The sequence below is a fragment of the Monodelphis domestica genome, chromosome 6 (genome assembly GCF_027887165.1).
Source record: "Monodelphis domestica isolate mMonDom1 chromosome 6, mMonDom1.pri, whole genome shotgun sequence".
Lineage (NCBI taxonomy): Eukaryota > Metazoa > Chordata > Mammalia > Didelphimorphia > Didelphidae > Monodelphis > Monodelphis domestica.
This window is the reverse complement of record NC_077232.1, coordinates 25,061,053-25,079,732: the sequence shown is the minus strand read 5'-3', so window position 1 is coordinate 25,079,732 and position 18,680 is coordinate 25,061,053. Positions and strand designations below refer to the sequence as shown.

The 18,680-nt window shown below is 33.3% G+C and overlaps 1 protein-coding gene across 1 annotated transcript; it reads left to right on the top strand.

The window, feature by feature from the left end:
* Window positions 1–4,077: 4,077 nt before the first annotated feature.
* LOC100020170 (olfactory receptor 4P4-like) lies at window positions 4,078–5,022 on the top strand. The gene has a single exon (XM_001372736.3). It carries the CDS (start codon window positions 4,078–4,080, stop codon window positions 5,020–5,022), a length of 945 nt encoding a protein of 314 aa, XP_001372773.3.
* Window positions 5,023–18,680: the final 13,658 nt, after the last annotated feature.

The window sequence follows — 18,680 nt, the reverse complement described above, 5'->3', positions numbered from 1 at the left end:
TATGATCTCAAAAGTTTGAATTTATTATTTCTGCTTTTCTACATTTGAGTGCCATGTTTCTTTGACCTAGTGTATGATCAATCTTTGTGAATGCACCATGTGGTGCTGAGAAAAAGGTGTATTCCTTTTTTGTCCCAATTTATTTTTCTCCATATGTCTATTAATTCTAATTTTTCTAAGATTTCATTCACATCTTTTACCTCTTTCTTATTTAATTTTTCGATTTGATTTATCTAACTTTGATAGTGGTTGATTTAGGTCTTCCACTAATATGATTTGACTGTCTATTTCCTCCTTCAATTCTCCTAGTTTCTCCATTAGAAATTTGGGTGCTATACCATTTGGTGCATACATGTTGATTAGTGATATTTCCTCATTGTCTATACTCCCTTTTAACAGAATATGTTTACCTTCCCTATCCATTTTAACCAGGTCTATTTTTTCTTTGGCTTTGTCAGATATTATGATTGCAACTCCTGCCTTCTTTCTATCAGTTGAGGCCCCAAATGTCTTACTACATCCTTTAATTCTGACCTTGTGGGTATGTATCCGCTTCATGTGTGTTTCTTAAAGACAACATATGTTAGGGTTTTGGATTCTAATCCATTCTGCTATTCATCTATATTTTATGGGTGAGTTCATCACATTCACATTCAAAGTTATGATTGTCACTTGTGGATTCCCTGGCATATTGATATCTTCCCCTAGTTCTGACCTTTCTTCTTTAGCTATAACCTTTTAAACCAGTCATTTACTTTAGATCAGTCACTCTATTCCCCTCCCTTGATATACTTCCTTTTCTAGACCCTTCCTTTTTGTTCCCTTCCCCTTCTCCCTCTCCTTCCCTCCCTTTTTATACTCTCTACCCCCTCCCCCTCCTTAATTCCCCATTCTCTCCTTCCCTGTTGGATAAGATAGAATTCAAGGTCCCAATCTGTCTAGATGTTCTTCCTTCCCAGAGTTGATTTCACTGAGAGTAAGGTTTAAGTAATACCAATTCGCACTTTCTTCCTCTCCTTCTTATAGAATTCTTCCCCTCTCCATCCCATATGTATCTTTGTGTGACAAAGATCATTCTATTTAGTTTTTTTCTGGTTCTTGAAGTATATCTTATTAACATCACTGATTTCCCCCTCCATTTTTCTTTTGTTCCCCCCTTTTTCCATATCGTCTTAATGCCCCAGTCTTTCCCTATTCTTTATTCTTCTAACTCTTCTAATGATGCATACAATTTTTGAGAGTTACACATTACCTTTTCCCCACATATTAATATATATAATTTGATATAGATGTAGTCCTTATAGAAGAGAGTTTGGATAAAAGAAAAAGATAACACTTTTCTCCTTTTCCCTTTCCTTCATATTTACCTTTTCATGTTTCTCTTACTCTTTGTGTTTGGATGTCAAACTTTCTACAGAGTTCTGGTCTTTTCTTTATAAATACTTGGAAATTTTCTATTTTGTTGAATGCCCATACTTTCCCCTGGAAGCATATAGTCAGTATTGATGAATAGGAAATTCTTGGTTGAAGACCCAGCTCTCTTGTCTTTCTGAATATCATGTTCCAGGCCTTGTAGTCCTTCAATATGGAAGCTGACAAGTCTCATATGACCCTGATTGGCATTCCTTTATATATAAATTATCTTTTTCTGGATTCTTGTAAGATTTTTTCTTTTTCTTGAAAGCTTTTGAATTTGGCAATTATATTCCTGGGAGTTGTCTTTTGTGGATTTAGTGTAGAGGGTGTTATGTGAACAGTTTCAATGCCTATATTCCCCCTTGTTCTATAATCTCCTGGCAGTCTTGGATAATATCTTGTATTATGGTATCAAGATTACTGTTTATTTCTGGCTTTTCTGGTAGACCAATGATTCTCAAGTTTTCTCTCCTTCCTCTGTTTTCAATGTCTGTTACCTTGTCAGTGAGATATTTTATGTTTTCTTCTAATTCATTAATTTTTTTACTTTGCTTCATTGATTCTTGCTGTTTTGCAAGAACATTGTTTTCCAGTTGCTTAATTCTGGTCCTTAAGGCTTGATTTTCTGCATTGATCTTTTGGCATTCAGGTGTAATTTTTTGGTTCTCTAATATAATTTGTTGTTTTTTTTTCCTAACCATATCCTACTTCTCATTCCAGAGGGTTTCCATCTTTCTGATGAAAAGCTCCATTTGAGACTCTTCCAGGGCTTGTGGACAATTTTATTTTTATTTATTTATTTATTCATTTATTCATTCATTCATTTATTTATTTATTCATTCATTCATTTATTTATTTATTTATTTGTTTGTTTTTTTATTTATTTATTTTTTGGTTTTGCCTTTGTTTGACTTTTGTCCAGTATTTCCTCTGTAGCTTGGGGTTTTCCTCCATAAAAATTTCAAGAGTGACAGTCTTTTTTGATTTTTTGCTGGGATTTTGAGGCCCCTGTGCACAGTTAGTCATTTTTTTCTGGATGTTTTCAGTTCCCTCTTTAGTCAGAAATCAGAGTTTCCTGAGCTTATTTGTGTATGTGTGTGTGTGTGTGTGTGTGTGTGTGTGTGTGTGTGTGTAGTTAATGAGAAAGCTCTTGGTTTTCCTCAGTCCTTTGTGGCTTTTCTTGGTGGCTTCCTCCAGGGGCTCTCAGTGTCTGCTCTCTCTTGCCTGCCTGGTTTTCTGGTTTAGTTACTTTTTGGGATGAGTCCCCAGCAGACCTGGTTAATTGCCAAGGACTGAAAAAAAGCTACCTTTTCATTTCAGAGGGTCTCCTGTCTCACTCCCTGGCTCCATTGTGCATGCAGACTATAGGCACCTGAAGTCTGCTCTCTCTCACATCTTGAGTTTTTCTGCCTAGCTGCCTTTGGGGGGGGGGGATTCTGTCCTAGTCAACTCACAAGGGTGCAGAAGTGCCCTCTCCTTGCTTCAGAGGAGCCCCTTGCTTGTTAGTCTTGGTGTGCACTGGCCCCGGCTCTGGCCTTATAGGTGGGGGTGGGGCAGGTTGGATCCGCTTGAGTTTCCATTTGGGTGGAAGCCCTTTCCCACTCTTATAGGCTTGTAAAGCCTTGATCCCACACACCTTCACTACTGCTCCCCGTTCTACAGCTCCTCCACTCCTCTGATATAGATACTTAAGGTCTTTTTGGGTGATCCTTATCAGTGTATGTCAGTGTGTATTGGGGAGAGTGAATAAGCCACATTTAGCTGGCTGCCATACTTAACTGGAAGTCCTGTCATGGTAGGTGTTGTAGGATAGGAATGATCTGCTTGCTTTTTGATAAATGTCATTCTACCCCGTTAGAGTGTGGAAATTCCCAAACACTGCCTACCTGCATCCCAATGGAGAGCCACTTTACTCACCTGATTTTGATTTCTGTTCTTTTAAGAAATTTTTTAATGTCAGGTTGAAAGAAGATTCAGAAAAATCCTGCTACTCCTCTACCATCTGAGCTGTGCCTCCTTACTAATTTTTTTAAAAGACTCAAATACCAAATCTGAGTTACATCTGAAATCTCTTTTAACCTCCTTCAAGTAATGCCTATAGAAGATCATCTTCAACAATATATTTTTATTATGAATACATAGCATTTACTTGAAAACTTGTTATGAGGTGAAATAAATTACATCACAAGGAATCTAGTTTTACTTTTGAATGGATAAATTTTTAGGAAAAATAATTTATTTAATTAAGCTCAAATGCTTTTTTTCTCTTTCTTTATATATGTATATATGTATATATATATATCACAGCAGATACACATGTACACATACTTGTACCTCTGTATATACTTTTGTATATATATATTATATTCATTCTCTTCCACATGATTGCCACCTAAATATTTAAAGACAATTATCTTAACATGCCAAAGTTTTCTATTCTATTCTTTTAAGCTTCCTAGTATGATACCAAAGAATATTATTATGAATCTATTTTCTTGCCTTTGAATATTCTTAAATATTATTTTTAATAAAAATAGTGAAAATAATCATAACCATAGAAAGTGAATGATGTCTTACATGAATATAACTGCACTAAAATAATATTTCTCCTTATTTCAGATATCGAACTTAAAACTGATTATAATATGCCAAAAGAAAAAAATGGAAGCTAAAGGCAATGTCACACAGTTCATTCTCTTTGGACTTTCCTATGACCCAAATATAGAGATTTTTTGTTTCTTTTTCTTTTTATTCTGTTATATTAGTCTCATTTTGGGAAACCTTTTAATCCTCATCTCTATTTATTGTAGTCATCTTTTCCACCAACCAATGTACTATTTCCTTAGTCACTTATCTTCTATGGACATCTATTATACTTCCACTGTTACACCAAAATTAATTGCAGATTTGTTAACTGAGAAAAAAACCATCTCTTATGGCTATTGTATGTTCCAAGTCTTCTCTATGCACTTCTTTGGTGGTATCGAGGTACTCATCCTGACTGCAATGGCCTTTGACCGCTATGTTGCCATCTGTAAACCTCTCCATTACATGGTCATCATGAGCAGGAAGAAGTGCAACCTTCTTATTTTAGCTGCTTGGGCAGGTGCAGCTGTCCACTCCTTTTCTCAATTGTCCATGACACTTAAGTTACCCTTCTGTGGCCCCAATGAAATTGATCACTATTTCTGTGACATCTTCCCCTTACTGAAAATTGCCTGCACAGACACCTACAACACTGGTGTTCTTCTTGTCCTCAATTCAGGGACATTTGCCTTGGGAGTCTTTGTGATATTATTTGTTTCTTATGCCATTATATTATGGACTCTTCGCACACATTCAGCTGAAGGGAGGCGGAAAGCTCTCTCTACCTGTGGATCTCATTTCACAGTTGTCATTTTGTTTTTTGTACCTGCAATTTTTTCCTACCTTCGACCTCCCACCACCTACCCTGAGGATAAAGTATTTGCTCTATTTTACACTATCATTGCTCCATTGTTCAACCCTCTAATCTACACTCTGAGAAATACTGAGATGAAAAATACCATGAGAAAAGTATGGTGTAAAAAAAAATGGGGGAAAGGAAATGTAAAACATATGAGTTAATTTTTCTCTGATATTTTATGGAAGGAAAAATGATCTGGATATTCAAATGTAATTTCATGATTAAAAGTTTTTATGAAATATAATTCCTGATATGCAGGGAGAGTAATTGTCTGGACAATGTGACATAAAAAAGAAATGGAAAACTAAAATACTATTCATTGAAGGAAGTCAGTTATAAATATCAAACTTTTGTTTTGTCCATATTTCTGTTTTTTCCTCTCCTTAAAGTAATACATTTTTAAAAATTTTATTACATCTCAATTTTGTTGTTATATAAGTTTTAAAGGATATCACCTTCCCTCAAACAATCGATTTTTTTTCCATTAACATTAAACATGAAAAAAAAAGATAAACACATTTCTGGTTTTCAAATGATTCAGTCATATTTCATTCTTAATGACCCCCCTTAGGATTTTCTTGCTAAAGGAGAACATCCATGTAATTGTGTATATATGCACATATTTATATACATATGATATATTTTATGCATATATGAGTATATGACATCTCCTGAAATTACTTTTTATGTTGGTTCCATTGGACTTTCTAATTCTTTATTCTTTAATTACCCAGATATTTAAATCAATTTCCATTACTAGATTTATATAGATTAATTTAAAACTAATAGACTCCAAGATGTTCCATTCAATTTTCACTCTGAACTTCCTGTTCATCAGCAGTTAATTTAAACCTAAATCAGTGGAGGAATAATTTAATGACATTTTCATTTATGCCTTTTTAGTCTCCCATTTGAACACTGAATCTTTTAGACTTAATGTAGCACTTGACTTTAAAATAATAGCCATCTAAATATGACTTGGAATCTCAAGATATTGGTGAAGAAAATGTCATTGGATAAGTGTTATTTTTAATCTTTCTTTCTGAAGATACCAATACATATCATCAAATAAGGTAAACTTACTAAGAGAATAAGTTTTTCAAGCATGGAAGTTTAGATAGAAGTCTATTCTAACAGACATTGAATTAGAAACATGTTACTCTTCTATATCTGGGTGAGTCATGTAGTAGTCTCTCGGTAACCAAGGATGACGATTGTCTTTGTGTGTTTTTGTGCACAAAGACACCTGTGCATGAAGATTTAAGTGGAAAAGTCAATGCACAGAGACAGTCCCACTCTCTCGTTATTGGAAGCCTGGGTCCAGTGGCTCTGGTTTTTAACACCTCTGGGTTTCTGACTCCTCTAGGACTCATGTACCACATAGCTTAAAATTACATATTGAACTAGATAAGTTCCTAAGAGATTCTTATTTTAGATCTACAATGCTATTATTACTTTTTTAGGTCCTATTGCAAGATTTCTTAACTTTTTTTTTTTTACAAAATGACTTTTTAATAAGAGCAAATCAAAGTCTATAAACTCCTAAAATAATGTTTCAAACTCATGGAATAAAATATAGATTATTTTTAAATGATAAGGCATATCAACCTGAAGACTAGTTTTGATTGTCTAGGAATAGAATCCAAAAATGTTGGGTTGACTTTGACCAGTAAACATATATCAGGCACATAATGATTATTTTATTTGTTTTCTATATAAAAATGTTGAAATTTTCAGATCAGAAACATAACGTGAAACACATATTTGTCTTTATATAAATATATGTATACTTATGTGTATGAATATATACAAGTGTGTAAATATCCATATGAATACATATAAAAATATAAGAAATCAATATTTGGATTGTGTTGTTTGATTTATAAAGGTATTGATCAGTTTTTTCTCTAGAAACCACAATTCACTTATATTACAACTTATATTACATTTTGTCTTTGTTTATTTTTGCCCAAAGATTTATTTTAAAGTTGATAGTTTATATCAAAAAGCAAAGAAATTAGTTATAAACTCATCACTTTTGATGTCATTAATAAAAAATATTTCTTACAAGAAATCTTGAGAGTGTCTTACACATAGGTTATTCTTTTAATGAAGTTTACTAAGTTTACTAAGAATTTTCTATTTCTTCTTTTACTTGATGAAATACTTTTTAGGATTTGAAACTTGATTTGTCTATCGGGATTTTCTTTTTCCAAAGCAACGTTTCATATATACATAATGTTTTGCCCAAAAAAACATAGAAGGCTGATACCAAAAATCTAATGAACTGGAGTGGACGTCAAGTACAAATCAGCACAGGTCCCACCACAGCAACAGGCTTTGGAGGCAGCTGAATCAATAGCAGAAGTTTCTGAAGCTCTCAGTCACAGATGGAAAGGCGGTTTGAACAATTGCTCAGAAACAATTGCTCAGAAAGAGAGATTGCTTTCTTGGCTCTAGATGTAGGACTCTTGGCACATTGCCCATACACAGATCCAGCTATATGCTTTTCTGACCTAATGTGAGAAGAAGGGGCATTAGCCCATACCAGCACATGGGGCCACAGGGGAACTGGGGATCCTAGACATAGTTCTAAGGAATAAAAGTGTGCATGTACTTATTCACAGACCAGAGCAGAGGCCAGGAATGTATTAAACATGTCTTTTCTACCAACAAAATACCTCAAAAGAACTGAATGATTATAGACCCTAGAGCTAGTTATTTCAGTACCTGAACAAATCACTTGAAACTTGGAACAATATTATCTGCACAACAAGTATAGAATCAAACTTTAATCATTTAAAGAGAATAATGAGAGGAAAAGGCTGGAAAATAAGCAAAAATCTAAAAAAGAACCTCACCATAGAAAGCTATTTTGGTGACAGAAGACAAAAAAACATAAACTAAGAAGAAAACAACAAAGTCAATACTGCTGTTCAAGTCTCCAAAAATATGAATTTATTTCAAACTGAAAAAGAATTAAGGGAGGAGCTCAAATATGATTTAAAAAACCAAATAAGAAAGGGAGAATAAAAGATGAGGAAAAATCATGAAAAAATAGTCAGCAGCTTGGTATAGGAGGCACAAAAATACTGAAGAAAATATCTAAAAAAAACTATCCAATCATTCCCTAAATCATAAATTGTTAAGGATATGAAGAGGCAGATTTCAGATAAAGGAATCCAATCTATCTATCTTTCTATCTATCTGTCTATGCATCTATATATTTATCTATATCTATCTATCTAGCTATTTAGTTTTTTTTAGAGAAAGAGGCAAATTAATCCAATTTTGAGATCATGAGATTGACTAATGAGACAGAAAAGGAAAATGAAAAATATCAGGTAGGATGTAAGAAACTACGAAAACTAATGCACTTTCAGTGGAGTTGTAAATTGACCCATCTAATATAGAGAGCAATTTGAAATTACATTCCCCAAAATATAAAAGTATTTTTATTAATGTAAGAGTACTGCTACTACACCTATATACAAAAGAGACATTTGTTAAATAGAAAAAGACCAAGGGGAGCTGAGCTAAGATGGCCAAGTAGCAAGACCTTTCTGAATCTTCTTCCACCTGATCAATACAAAGGGTCTCAAAAAGACAAAAATCAAAATCAGATGAGTAAAAGGGCTCTCTCATGGGATACACCCTTAAAGTAAATGAGTGTTTCAGTATTTTCATGATATCAAGGGGTAAAACTAAACTTATCAAAGCTCAAGATGATCACCACTCCCCCACACTACCTGCCATTCCTGAGTCAGAGCGAGTACTGGGCAATCTCTAAATTCTCTGGGCTTGCTGAACTCATATTTTTCTCTGAGGACAGTGCAAGGACATGGAAGCAAGACTTGGTACACAAAACTGAAGGGAGGAAACATAGGAATCAGATTGTGGAGATTGGGCAGAAACAAGATTGGCCACAGTAGAGACATCAGGGAAATTGCCTGAGGCCAAAATGGTTTAAAGTACACTATACAAAGAATTGCCTCAAAGATATTACCAAGGCAAAGACCTGAGAGACAGAATATCAGAAAGCAATGTCCACAAACATGCAGGAAACTTAATCAATATGTATCAAAAAATGTAAGGAACAGTAGAAAAAGCTTTTGACTCTGGATAATTTCTATGAAGATAAAGAGCAAACTGTAGAAGTAACAGCAGAGATTTACAAACAAGCAAACATATCCAAACTATCTATAACATGGAAATTGTTCACAAGCTCTTGAGGAACTCAAAAAAGTTGTTCAAAGTCTGTGAAAGAGGAATGAAGGAAGAGAGGATTTACAAGAGAAACAAAGCATGCAAACCAAAGTAAAGGACCTGATCTGTCATTCAAGGGGTACATCCCAAAACAGAATGTTATCAGGAAGGGCAGTTGGGCCTGGCTAGAGGAGATGAACTGAGAAAAATTCTTCTCTGGGGTTACTGACCAAGGGAGAGACTTCTTCTCTGGGGTTACTGACCAAGGAGAGACCTGGGTGGCTCTGACAGAGTGATGGAGAAGAAGCTGGAATTTCTAGCTTTGAGTTATTTCTCTTGGTTTTGGAGAGACATTTCTTTGGCTTCTGGCTGAAGGGGGAAGAGGTTGATAACTGATCACTGCTAGCTTCTGTCCCAGACTGAAGGACCATTAGGGGGGATTCTGGACTTAGGCTGAGAAGAAATTAACTTTTGTTGGTGGTTTTCTGTAATTGGAAGCAGAAAGAAGACTTAATTGTTGTCCTCCATCTATCTGACTGTCCCTGAAGCACAATTGTGACAAGACTGACATTTCCCAAAACCTTCATAACCCTTCCTTGTAGATTAGGGACAAGCCTCATCCCTCTCACCTTAATCCCATCCTGCTGTTCCCAATAAGCCCCTTTACTTGCGAAAGGAAGAGTAAAGAATCTTTCTCTGAAATCTCATAGTTTAACTGAGTTAATTAGAAGGTGGCTGACTAAGACCAGGGGAGGGGAAAGGGAAGCAGAAGGGCATGGGTGGAAATTGGGAGGTGAAGAGAGGAGAAAGGGTAGGAAATATCTTGATCTATTAGCCATCAATAGTGATCAATAGGCAAACCCAGAGTAAGCCTTCTAGCAACATAGCAGGTTTCCCCTGGTAGTACCTATCTCATTTATAACTAGGCTTCCTGAAGCTTCCCCTAGTATCTCTCTAGTCACAGTCACATGTCAGATTGTCCCCATTTACCACAACCAGAAATATTTTATGGAGATTATCTCTTTATTACAGAAGCAAGTAAGAAAGATAGAAATAAATGAAAACAAAAGTGGGAAAAAGAAATGAATGTAATCCAAAAAGAAAATAAGAGTTTAAAAGACAAAATTGCCTACATAGAAAAAGAGGCACAGAAAACAAATGAAGTTATAAGCAAATTGGAGACCAGAATTGACCTGTTGGAAACCATGAAAAGAAGGATAAACCAAACCAAAATGTAAAATATAAAGATCATAGCTTGAAATCAGTTTTTAAAGACTAGAATTAATTAAGTAGACATTAATAATCTCATGAGATAACAAGAATTAATAAAGTAAAATCAAAAGAATGAAAAAAATAGAAGGAAACATGAAATATCTCATTGAAAAGGTGACTGATATGAAAAACAGGTCCAGGGGAGACATTTTGAGAATTATTATTCTACCAGAAATCTTGGGCAGGGGGGAAACCATTGACATCATATTATAAGAAAATATCCAAGAAAAGTGCCCTGATATTCTTTCACAATTGTGTAAAATAGATGTTGAAAGAGTCCATAGATTACCCACTACATTGCATCCTCAATAGACAACCACCAGTAATTTAATAGTCACATTCAAGAACTTACAGGCCAAGTAGAAAGTATTAGAAGCAATTAGAAAGAGACAATTCATTGCTGGTGGAGTTGTGAATTGATCCAACCATTCTGGAGGGCAATTTGGAACTATGTCCAAAGGGCGATAAAAGACTGTCTGCCCTTTGATCCAGCCATAGCACTGCTGGGCTTGTACCCCAAAGAGATAATGGACAAAAAGACTTGTACAAAAATATTCATAGCTGCGCTCTTTGTGGTGGCCAAAAATTGGAAAATGAGGGGATGCCCTTCAATTAGGGAATGGCTGAACAAATTGTGGTATATGTTGGTGATGGAATACTATTGTGCTCAAAGGAATAATAAAGTGGAGGAATTCCATGTGAACTGGAACAACCTCCAGGAAGTGATGCAGAGCGAAAGGAGCAGAACCAGGAAAACATTATACACAGAGACTGATACATTGTGGTACAATCGAAGGTGATGGACTTCTCCATTAGTATCAATGCAATTTCCCTGAACAATCTGCAGGGATCTAAAAAAAATACTACCCACAAGCAGAGGATAAACTGTGGGAGTAAAAACACCGCTGAAAAGCAACTGCTTGACCACAGGGTTGGAGGAGATAAGACTGAGGAGAGACTCTAAATGAACACTATAATGCAAACTCCAACAACAGGGAAATGGGTTTGAGTCAAGAACACATGTGATAACCAGTGGAATCATGCGTCGGCTATGGGAGAGGGAAAGGCGGGGGGGGGGGGGGGAGGAGAGGGGAGGAAAAGAAAACGATCTTTGTTTCCAGTGAATAATGTATGAAAACGACCAAATAAAATAATATTTAAAAAAAAAAAGAAAGAGACAATTCAGATATCAAGGAGACCCAGTAGGTATTACACAGGATCTGGCAGCTTCCAAACTAAACGATTGAAAGTTTTGTAATGTGATGTTCAAGAAGGCAAAAGAATTGAGTCTACAAGCAAGAATCACCTGCTCTACAAAACTTACTATATACTTTCAGGGGAAAAGTAAGGGCATTTAACAAAACAGAAGATTTACAAGAATTTATAAAGAAAAGAACAGAACTAAATGGAAAATTTGATATCCAAATGCAAAATTCAAGAGAATCACAACAAGGTAAATAAGAAACAGGGGAAAGGCAATATAGACAATGAAGACATGTCAGTACTCAATATGTATTCAACAAATAAAATAGAATCCATATTTATAAAGGAGAAACTGTTGGAACTTAAGGATAAAATAGATCATAAAACTATACTAGTAGGAGAACTTAACTTTCCTCCATCTCATCTAGATAAATCAAAGAAAAAAATAAATAAGAAAAAAGTAAGAGTTGTGCATGAAGTCTTAGAAAATTTAGAGTTAATAGATATATGGAGAAAAATAAATAGGGACAAAAAGGAATACATCTTATTTTTAGTGTGACATGGTACATTCACAAAGATTGATTTACTAGGGCAAAGACATTTGTAAGAAATGCAAAAATGCAGAAGTAATAAATGCAACCTTTTTAATATCATAATGCAATAAAAACTATAATTAGTTGGTTCATGTAAAACCCAGGGGAAGTGCTCATTGGCTCCAGAAAAGGGGAGGGGTGAGGGGGAGAGAAGGTACATGAATCATGTAACCGTGGAAAAATATTCTAAATTAATAAATTAAATAACTTTCAAGAATTAAAATAAGCAATGGTACATGAAGAGACAAATAATAATTAATTGGAAATTAAATAATATTATTTCCCAAAATTGGTTGGTTAAAGAACAAATCGTAGAGACAATTAACATTTTCATCAAAGAGAAGGACACTGAGGAAACACCATATTAAAATCTATGGGATTCAGCTAAAGCAGTATTCAGGGGTAAATTTATATTCCTGATTGTATATATCAAGAAATCAGAGAGAGAAGAGGTTGATGAATTGGGTGTGCAAATTAAAAAAAAAAACAGAAAGAGAACAAAATAAAAATCCCCAAGTAAACACCAAATTGGAAATCCTAAAAAACAAAGGACAACTTAATAATATTGAAAGTACAAAAACTCTTGAACTATTGAAATAAGACTAGGAGATAGTACTTTGAAAAAACAAATAAAATAAAGTAATGGTTAATAAAAAGAGAAAGAGGAAAATTAAATGAACACTATCAAAGATGAAAATGGTGACCTCACCTTGAATGATGAGATTTAAGGTAATTATTGAGAACTATTTTGATCAATTATATGGCAAAATATGACAATCTAGGTGAAATGGGTGAACATTTATAAATATATATATATATATGTATATATATATGTATATATATATATATAAATTGCCCAGATTTAAAAAAGAGAAAGTAGAATTCTCAAACAATCCCATCTCAGAAAAGAAATTGAACAAGCCAACAAGGAATTTCCTAAGCAAAAATTCCCAAAGTCACATGGATTCACAAGTGAATTGTTTCAATCATTTAAAGAACAACTAACACCCCGAAACTATACAAACTACTTGACAAAATAAGCAATGTTCTGAGTCTTACCAAATTCTATTCATTTAACAAAAATGGTATTGATTCAAAAGTCTGGTAGAATAAAAACAGAGGATGAAAACTAATGACCAGTATGCCAAATGAATACAGATGTGAAAATCTTAAAAGAATACTAGCAAAAAGACTCCATCAAGTGATCTCAAGTATTATTCACTAGGATCAGGTGGGATTTATATCAGGAATGCAAGCATGGTTTAATATTAGGAAAACCATCCATATAAGTGATCATATAAACAAGAAAACCAACATAAATCATATGTTTATCTCAGTAAAAACAGAAAAAGTCTTTGACAAAATAAAACACTTGTTTCTAATTAAAACATTAGAATTTATAGGAATATATGGGTCTATCCTCAAAATAATAAGCAATATATATTTAAAACCATCAGCAAGCATTATCTACAATGGGGATAAGTTATAAGCCATTCCAATAACATCAGAAGGGAAAGCAAGTATGCACATTATCACTTCTATTATTTAAAATGGTACTAGAAACACTAAGAGTAGCAATAAGAGAAGAAATATAAATTGAAGGTATTAAAATAGGCAATGGGGAGGCTATCACTCTTTGCAGATGATATGATGACAAAAGCTGCTGTGAAAAATTGGTATACATGAAGGGAGAGATTGGGTTTAGATGAATATCTCAACCCCTACACAAAGATAAATTTAAAATGAGTGAATGAGTTAAATATAAGGAAAGAATCTATAAGTAAACTAGGTGAACTTAGAATAGTATACCTGTCAGATCTCTTGGAAAGGTAAGATTTTAAGGACAAGGAAGAGATAGAGAATATTACAAAATGTAAAATGAATAATTTTGATTACATTAAATTATAAAGTCTTTGTACAAGCAATGACAGCAAACAACACTATAGACATAGAGAGAAAAAAACAGGTGGAGTGGAAATATAGAAGAAAAACAACTACATGAACACATGGTTCAAAGGGCACATGACTGATGATGTAAACTCTAAAAAATCTCTCTGTCACAAAAATTAATAATATAAAAATAGGTCTTGGTCAAAAATACATGTAAAACCCAATAGGATTGCTCGTAGGTAACAGGAGAGTGGAGGAAGAGGGGAGCGAAAGAACATGAATCATGTAACCATAGAAAAAATAGTCTAAATTAATTAAAAACAAAAATTTAAAGAAATTGAGTTATGTAAATTTAATGCAAAAGAAGCCTTTTAATATTTAAAATTAGGATAAGAATTTTTACTTGATTTTATGCTAAATAGAATTGACGCACATTTTATATTCAGGGGGTTAATGTTAAACACTGGGTAGGGAATGATGATTGATATGAAATATTGTCTTTACTATCATTGTGAATTTACAGAAAAAAGCAGGTCGGTGGCAATGAAGAAAGCATTGGATTTGGCATTAGGAAGATGTGGATATTGTGAACATTAAAAATTCTCAGATCCTACTACATAAGGTTGGGTTAAGACCATTCCCCATTTTAAACAATGAAGGAACTTAGATCAGGAATGTGAGATCTCTACTCCACCCCTACTTAACCCTGCTTTAGGGGAAGAAACTCCTTGCTGAACAATGAAAGATACTTAAACCCATACTTATAGTAAGACAAAAAGTTCTTAAGCTGTGCCTATTTTTAGATCTAATACAAAAGGGTGCTAAGTACCTATAAAGGTTAGGAAACTTGTGAACTTACAAGGAGCAAAGAGGAGAGAAATGTACTCAGAGGTTTTCTGGTGTGAAATTAATCAAAAATTTAAGTGTGAATTAAGAATGGTCTGTCCTTTGAAAAATGTCTACTGTTATTGGTAGATGGGAGAACTTAGGGGAGGTGACATAGGAGAAAATTTCCTTTATAAGGAGAGGAAAAGCTGAGTCACAGGACAGTCAGAGGAACTCTCTCTGGAGATGGCAGCTGGCTGAACTGGTGTCTAGAATTTTGCTTGGAACAGATCTTGTGGTGAGTGATTAAAGGCTGACTGATCTCTCTCTTAAGACTCAGGTCTAGGCCATGTTGGCTAAGGCCCTTCATACTTATTCCTCTCTTATTCTCTCTCACTTTCTTTAATTCCTCATTTGTATGAATTAAAATCTCCATAAAACCCAGTTGACTTGGGTACATTTAATAATTGGGAATTTTTCCCTGGTGACCACTTTATATTATTTGATTTAAAACAAGACATTGTCTTGAAACCATATTTTCTGCAGTCACAATTTAACCCATCCACTCTTGTATCTGCTACAGTTTATGTCTTCCACTATTTTAATTATTACAATATGAGTCTGGCTTCAGTGAACAGGCTGGGTGGTATTAGTCACTTTATATCTGTCTGTTCCATTTTTCTTTTGTAAAATAGAAATAACAATACCAACTGTCACCCAGGATTGTTGCATGAATTGAATGAGATAAATATGAAACATTTATCACAGTACTTAGCATATTTGGCAAATATAAAGCATTTGACAGAGTGGTTTGATAAATGATTTTCCTTTCCTTTCTATAAAGCAAATAAATGATAGAAAAACTCAGAATTTTGATACAAAATGTTACTAATATTTAAGACAGAAGTAAACAAAGTCCGCGTATAATTGGAAGAGAGGATTAGATAGCTCAGTTGGTCAGTGAAAGATTATGGGAAGAAATATAGTGGTGGAAGTATAAAGAAAGAGGCAAATAATTTAGGATGTCATAATTAGCTCATGTACATGTATCTCTTACAAAGTGAAGGGCTTCTTTTATGAATTTGACATGTTTTATCTTGTGTCAGTTCTTTTTAATCCCTATTTTCAGGAAGGTTCTATTTAAAGGGTCCCCAAATAAACCCTTTCCCCAATGCCCACAGACATCTCTGACACTTGAACAATTCTGAAGTGGCTGAAAATATATCTCATTGCATTTTTAAATTGGTTTTCCCAAAAGACTCAATCTGATATATTTTCTATAATTTTTACAAACAATTGTGTTGGAGGGAGACCTTGGGTGTTATCTTCCTGCTCACCATTTATCTTGCATTTGCTTTCCAAAATTTGATATTGAATTGCAATGATAATTGGTATTCAATGTAAAGTATAAGAGATTATCTATAAACAAGTTGTTTATTTTAGACTGAGGGATTAGAAACAAGAATCAAAGATAAGTAATATTCAATATATATAGAAAATTGCAAAGATTTTCCATGAGTGTATCTCTGAAAAAAATGGAGGATCTTTTAATTCTTTGGGTTGATGTAGGCCCTGATCAGAAAAAAGATGGAATGAATAGCATAAGGTTGTCAGTTGAAAGAAGTACATTCCAGACATGGCAGATCAATAGTAAAAAGGCATGAAGTCTATATACAGTATTAATTTGAAGATGAAAGGTAAAGATTTTAAAAAGGAGGAAAAAAGAAAAATGTTCAATTTTCCTCATCAATACTTTAATTTCTGTTGTATTTTTATTTCCGACAATCAAAATAACTGTGCAGCCACACCAAAAAAAAAAAAAAAATTAGAATTATATATTTAATTTGATATTCTAGTGGTTGGGTGAATATACATAAATATCTAAAAGAATTTTCTGTACCTTTGGTGAAAAAATAATAGATCAGTTATGGAAAGACATATTTCAAAAGTTTTAATATAGAAGTTATTTACATTTATCACTGTAATGGATGAGCTTTCCTGAAAAATAAATGGAGTAAAAATGGTTTGATTTTATATTTAGGTACATATATATTTATATTATCCATATGTTATATATAATATCTCTGTATGTATACATACATATACACATATGTATGGGCATACATATGTGCATATTTGTATATTTATATATTTATAAATAGACAGAGATAAAGAAAAAGAAACAATGGGCTGTTAAACGTTCAATTGGTCCTTTGGAAATGCAAGATATACTTTAAAATGAAATTTGTATTATTATTTTCTCTACCACTTTTTTAAGTCTAAAAAACTGATAAAACAACAAATCACATTATAATTTGGTAGTGTTTGCCAATTGAGGTTGTATAAGTCCTTACATTAAAATTTTAATAGTTTAATCTCATGAACCAGTTCAAACTTAATCTATCTTACCTCTGATGATCAGATAATAGATAATGAATTATTGGATAAATACAGATACTGGTAGATAGATATATTAGTAGATAGGTGGATAGATCTATTTATGTGTGGCTAAATATATGTAATAATACCTCTAAAGGAATCACTTAATTCTCATTCTCATTCACAATGTAAGGTTGACTGCATAAAGGATATTTATTTTCCTTCTTACTGTTCACAGGATAATATTCCGTATTTGATCAAACATTTTTAATATTAGAAATCAAAATCTTAAACTGATGTATTTTCTGTAATGATTATCCAAGGAAATAGTTTATTTGTCCATATTTAATTAGCTTTTGGAAATATGTATTAGCTAAGGATTTATATTGAGAACAGTGAAAAAAAAATTACTCCATAGCAGAAGTGTTAATGGCCATACAGAATCCAAGAAAAACTAAAGTCAGAGGTCCCTTTGACATTCTTTTTCACTAAAAATATTTTTATTTCACTAAATATTTTGCAATTACATATGCAATTATGTACTTATTTAATTGCTTACTTATTTTGATCTCCAAATTTCGTTCCTTCCTTCCTACCCTTCTTGAGGATGCTAACACTTTGATGTCAATTACATATGTGAAGTCATACAAAGCATATTTCCATATTAGTAATTTGTGAAAGAAAAAGAAAAAAGGATCCTTCAATCAATTCAGAATTCATCAAATCTTTTTCTGGAGGTGGTTAATCTACCATCATAAAATTTTTGGAATATCCTTGAATCATTTTCTTCAAAAGAATAACTAAATCTATCATTTGATCATGCTTACATGTTGCTGTGTAAAATGTACTCTTGAATCAGTTCATATATGTCTTCTTTTTTCTGAAACAAGTCCACTTATTTCTTATCGCATGATTGTATTCTTTCATAATCATATAAAACAATTGTTTAACTATTATGTAATTGATGGACATCTCCCTCAATTTCCAAATCTTTGCCAACATAAAAAGATGTGCAATCAATATTCCTATGTATATAGGTCTATATTTTCACTTTTCTTTGATTTTTTTGGAATACAGATGTAGCATGCATAGCTTTTAAGTCCTTCAGCCTTGTTCCAAATTGTATTTTAAATGACTGGACTAGGTCAATTCCCTTGATTTTTCACAATGTGATTGGTGGAATCTTTTCATTTCTTTTTTGCCCTCTGATCTTAAGGCATCTGGGTGTTTTTCCATTATAATTTTTGGAAATATAAGCTCTAGGTCCTTTTTTTTTTATAATGTACAGTGACCAACTCTGAATAATTTAACTATTATCAGCAATGCAAGGATCCAGGACAACTCCATTGTAATCATTATTAAAAAAGTCATCACCACAGAAATAACTGTTAGAGTCTGAATGCAAATTTAAATATATCATTGTTCAACTTATATCCTTCATCAATTTTTCT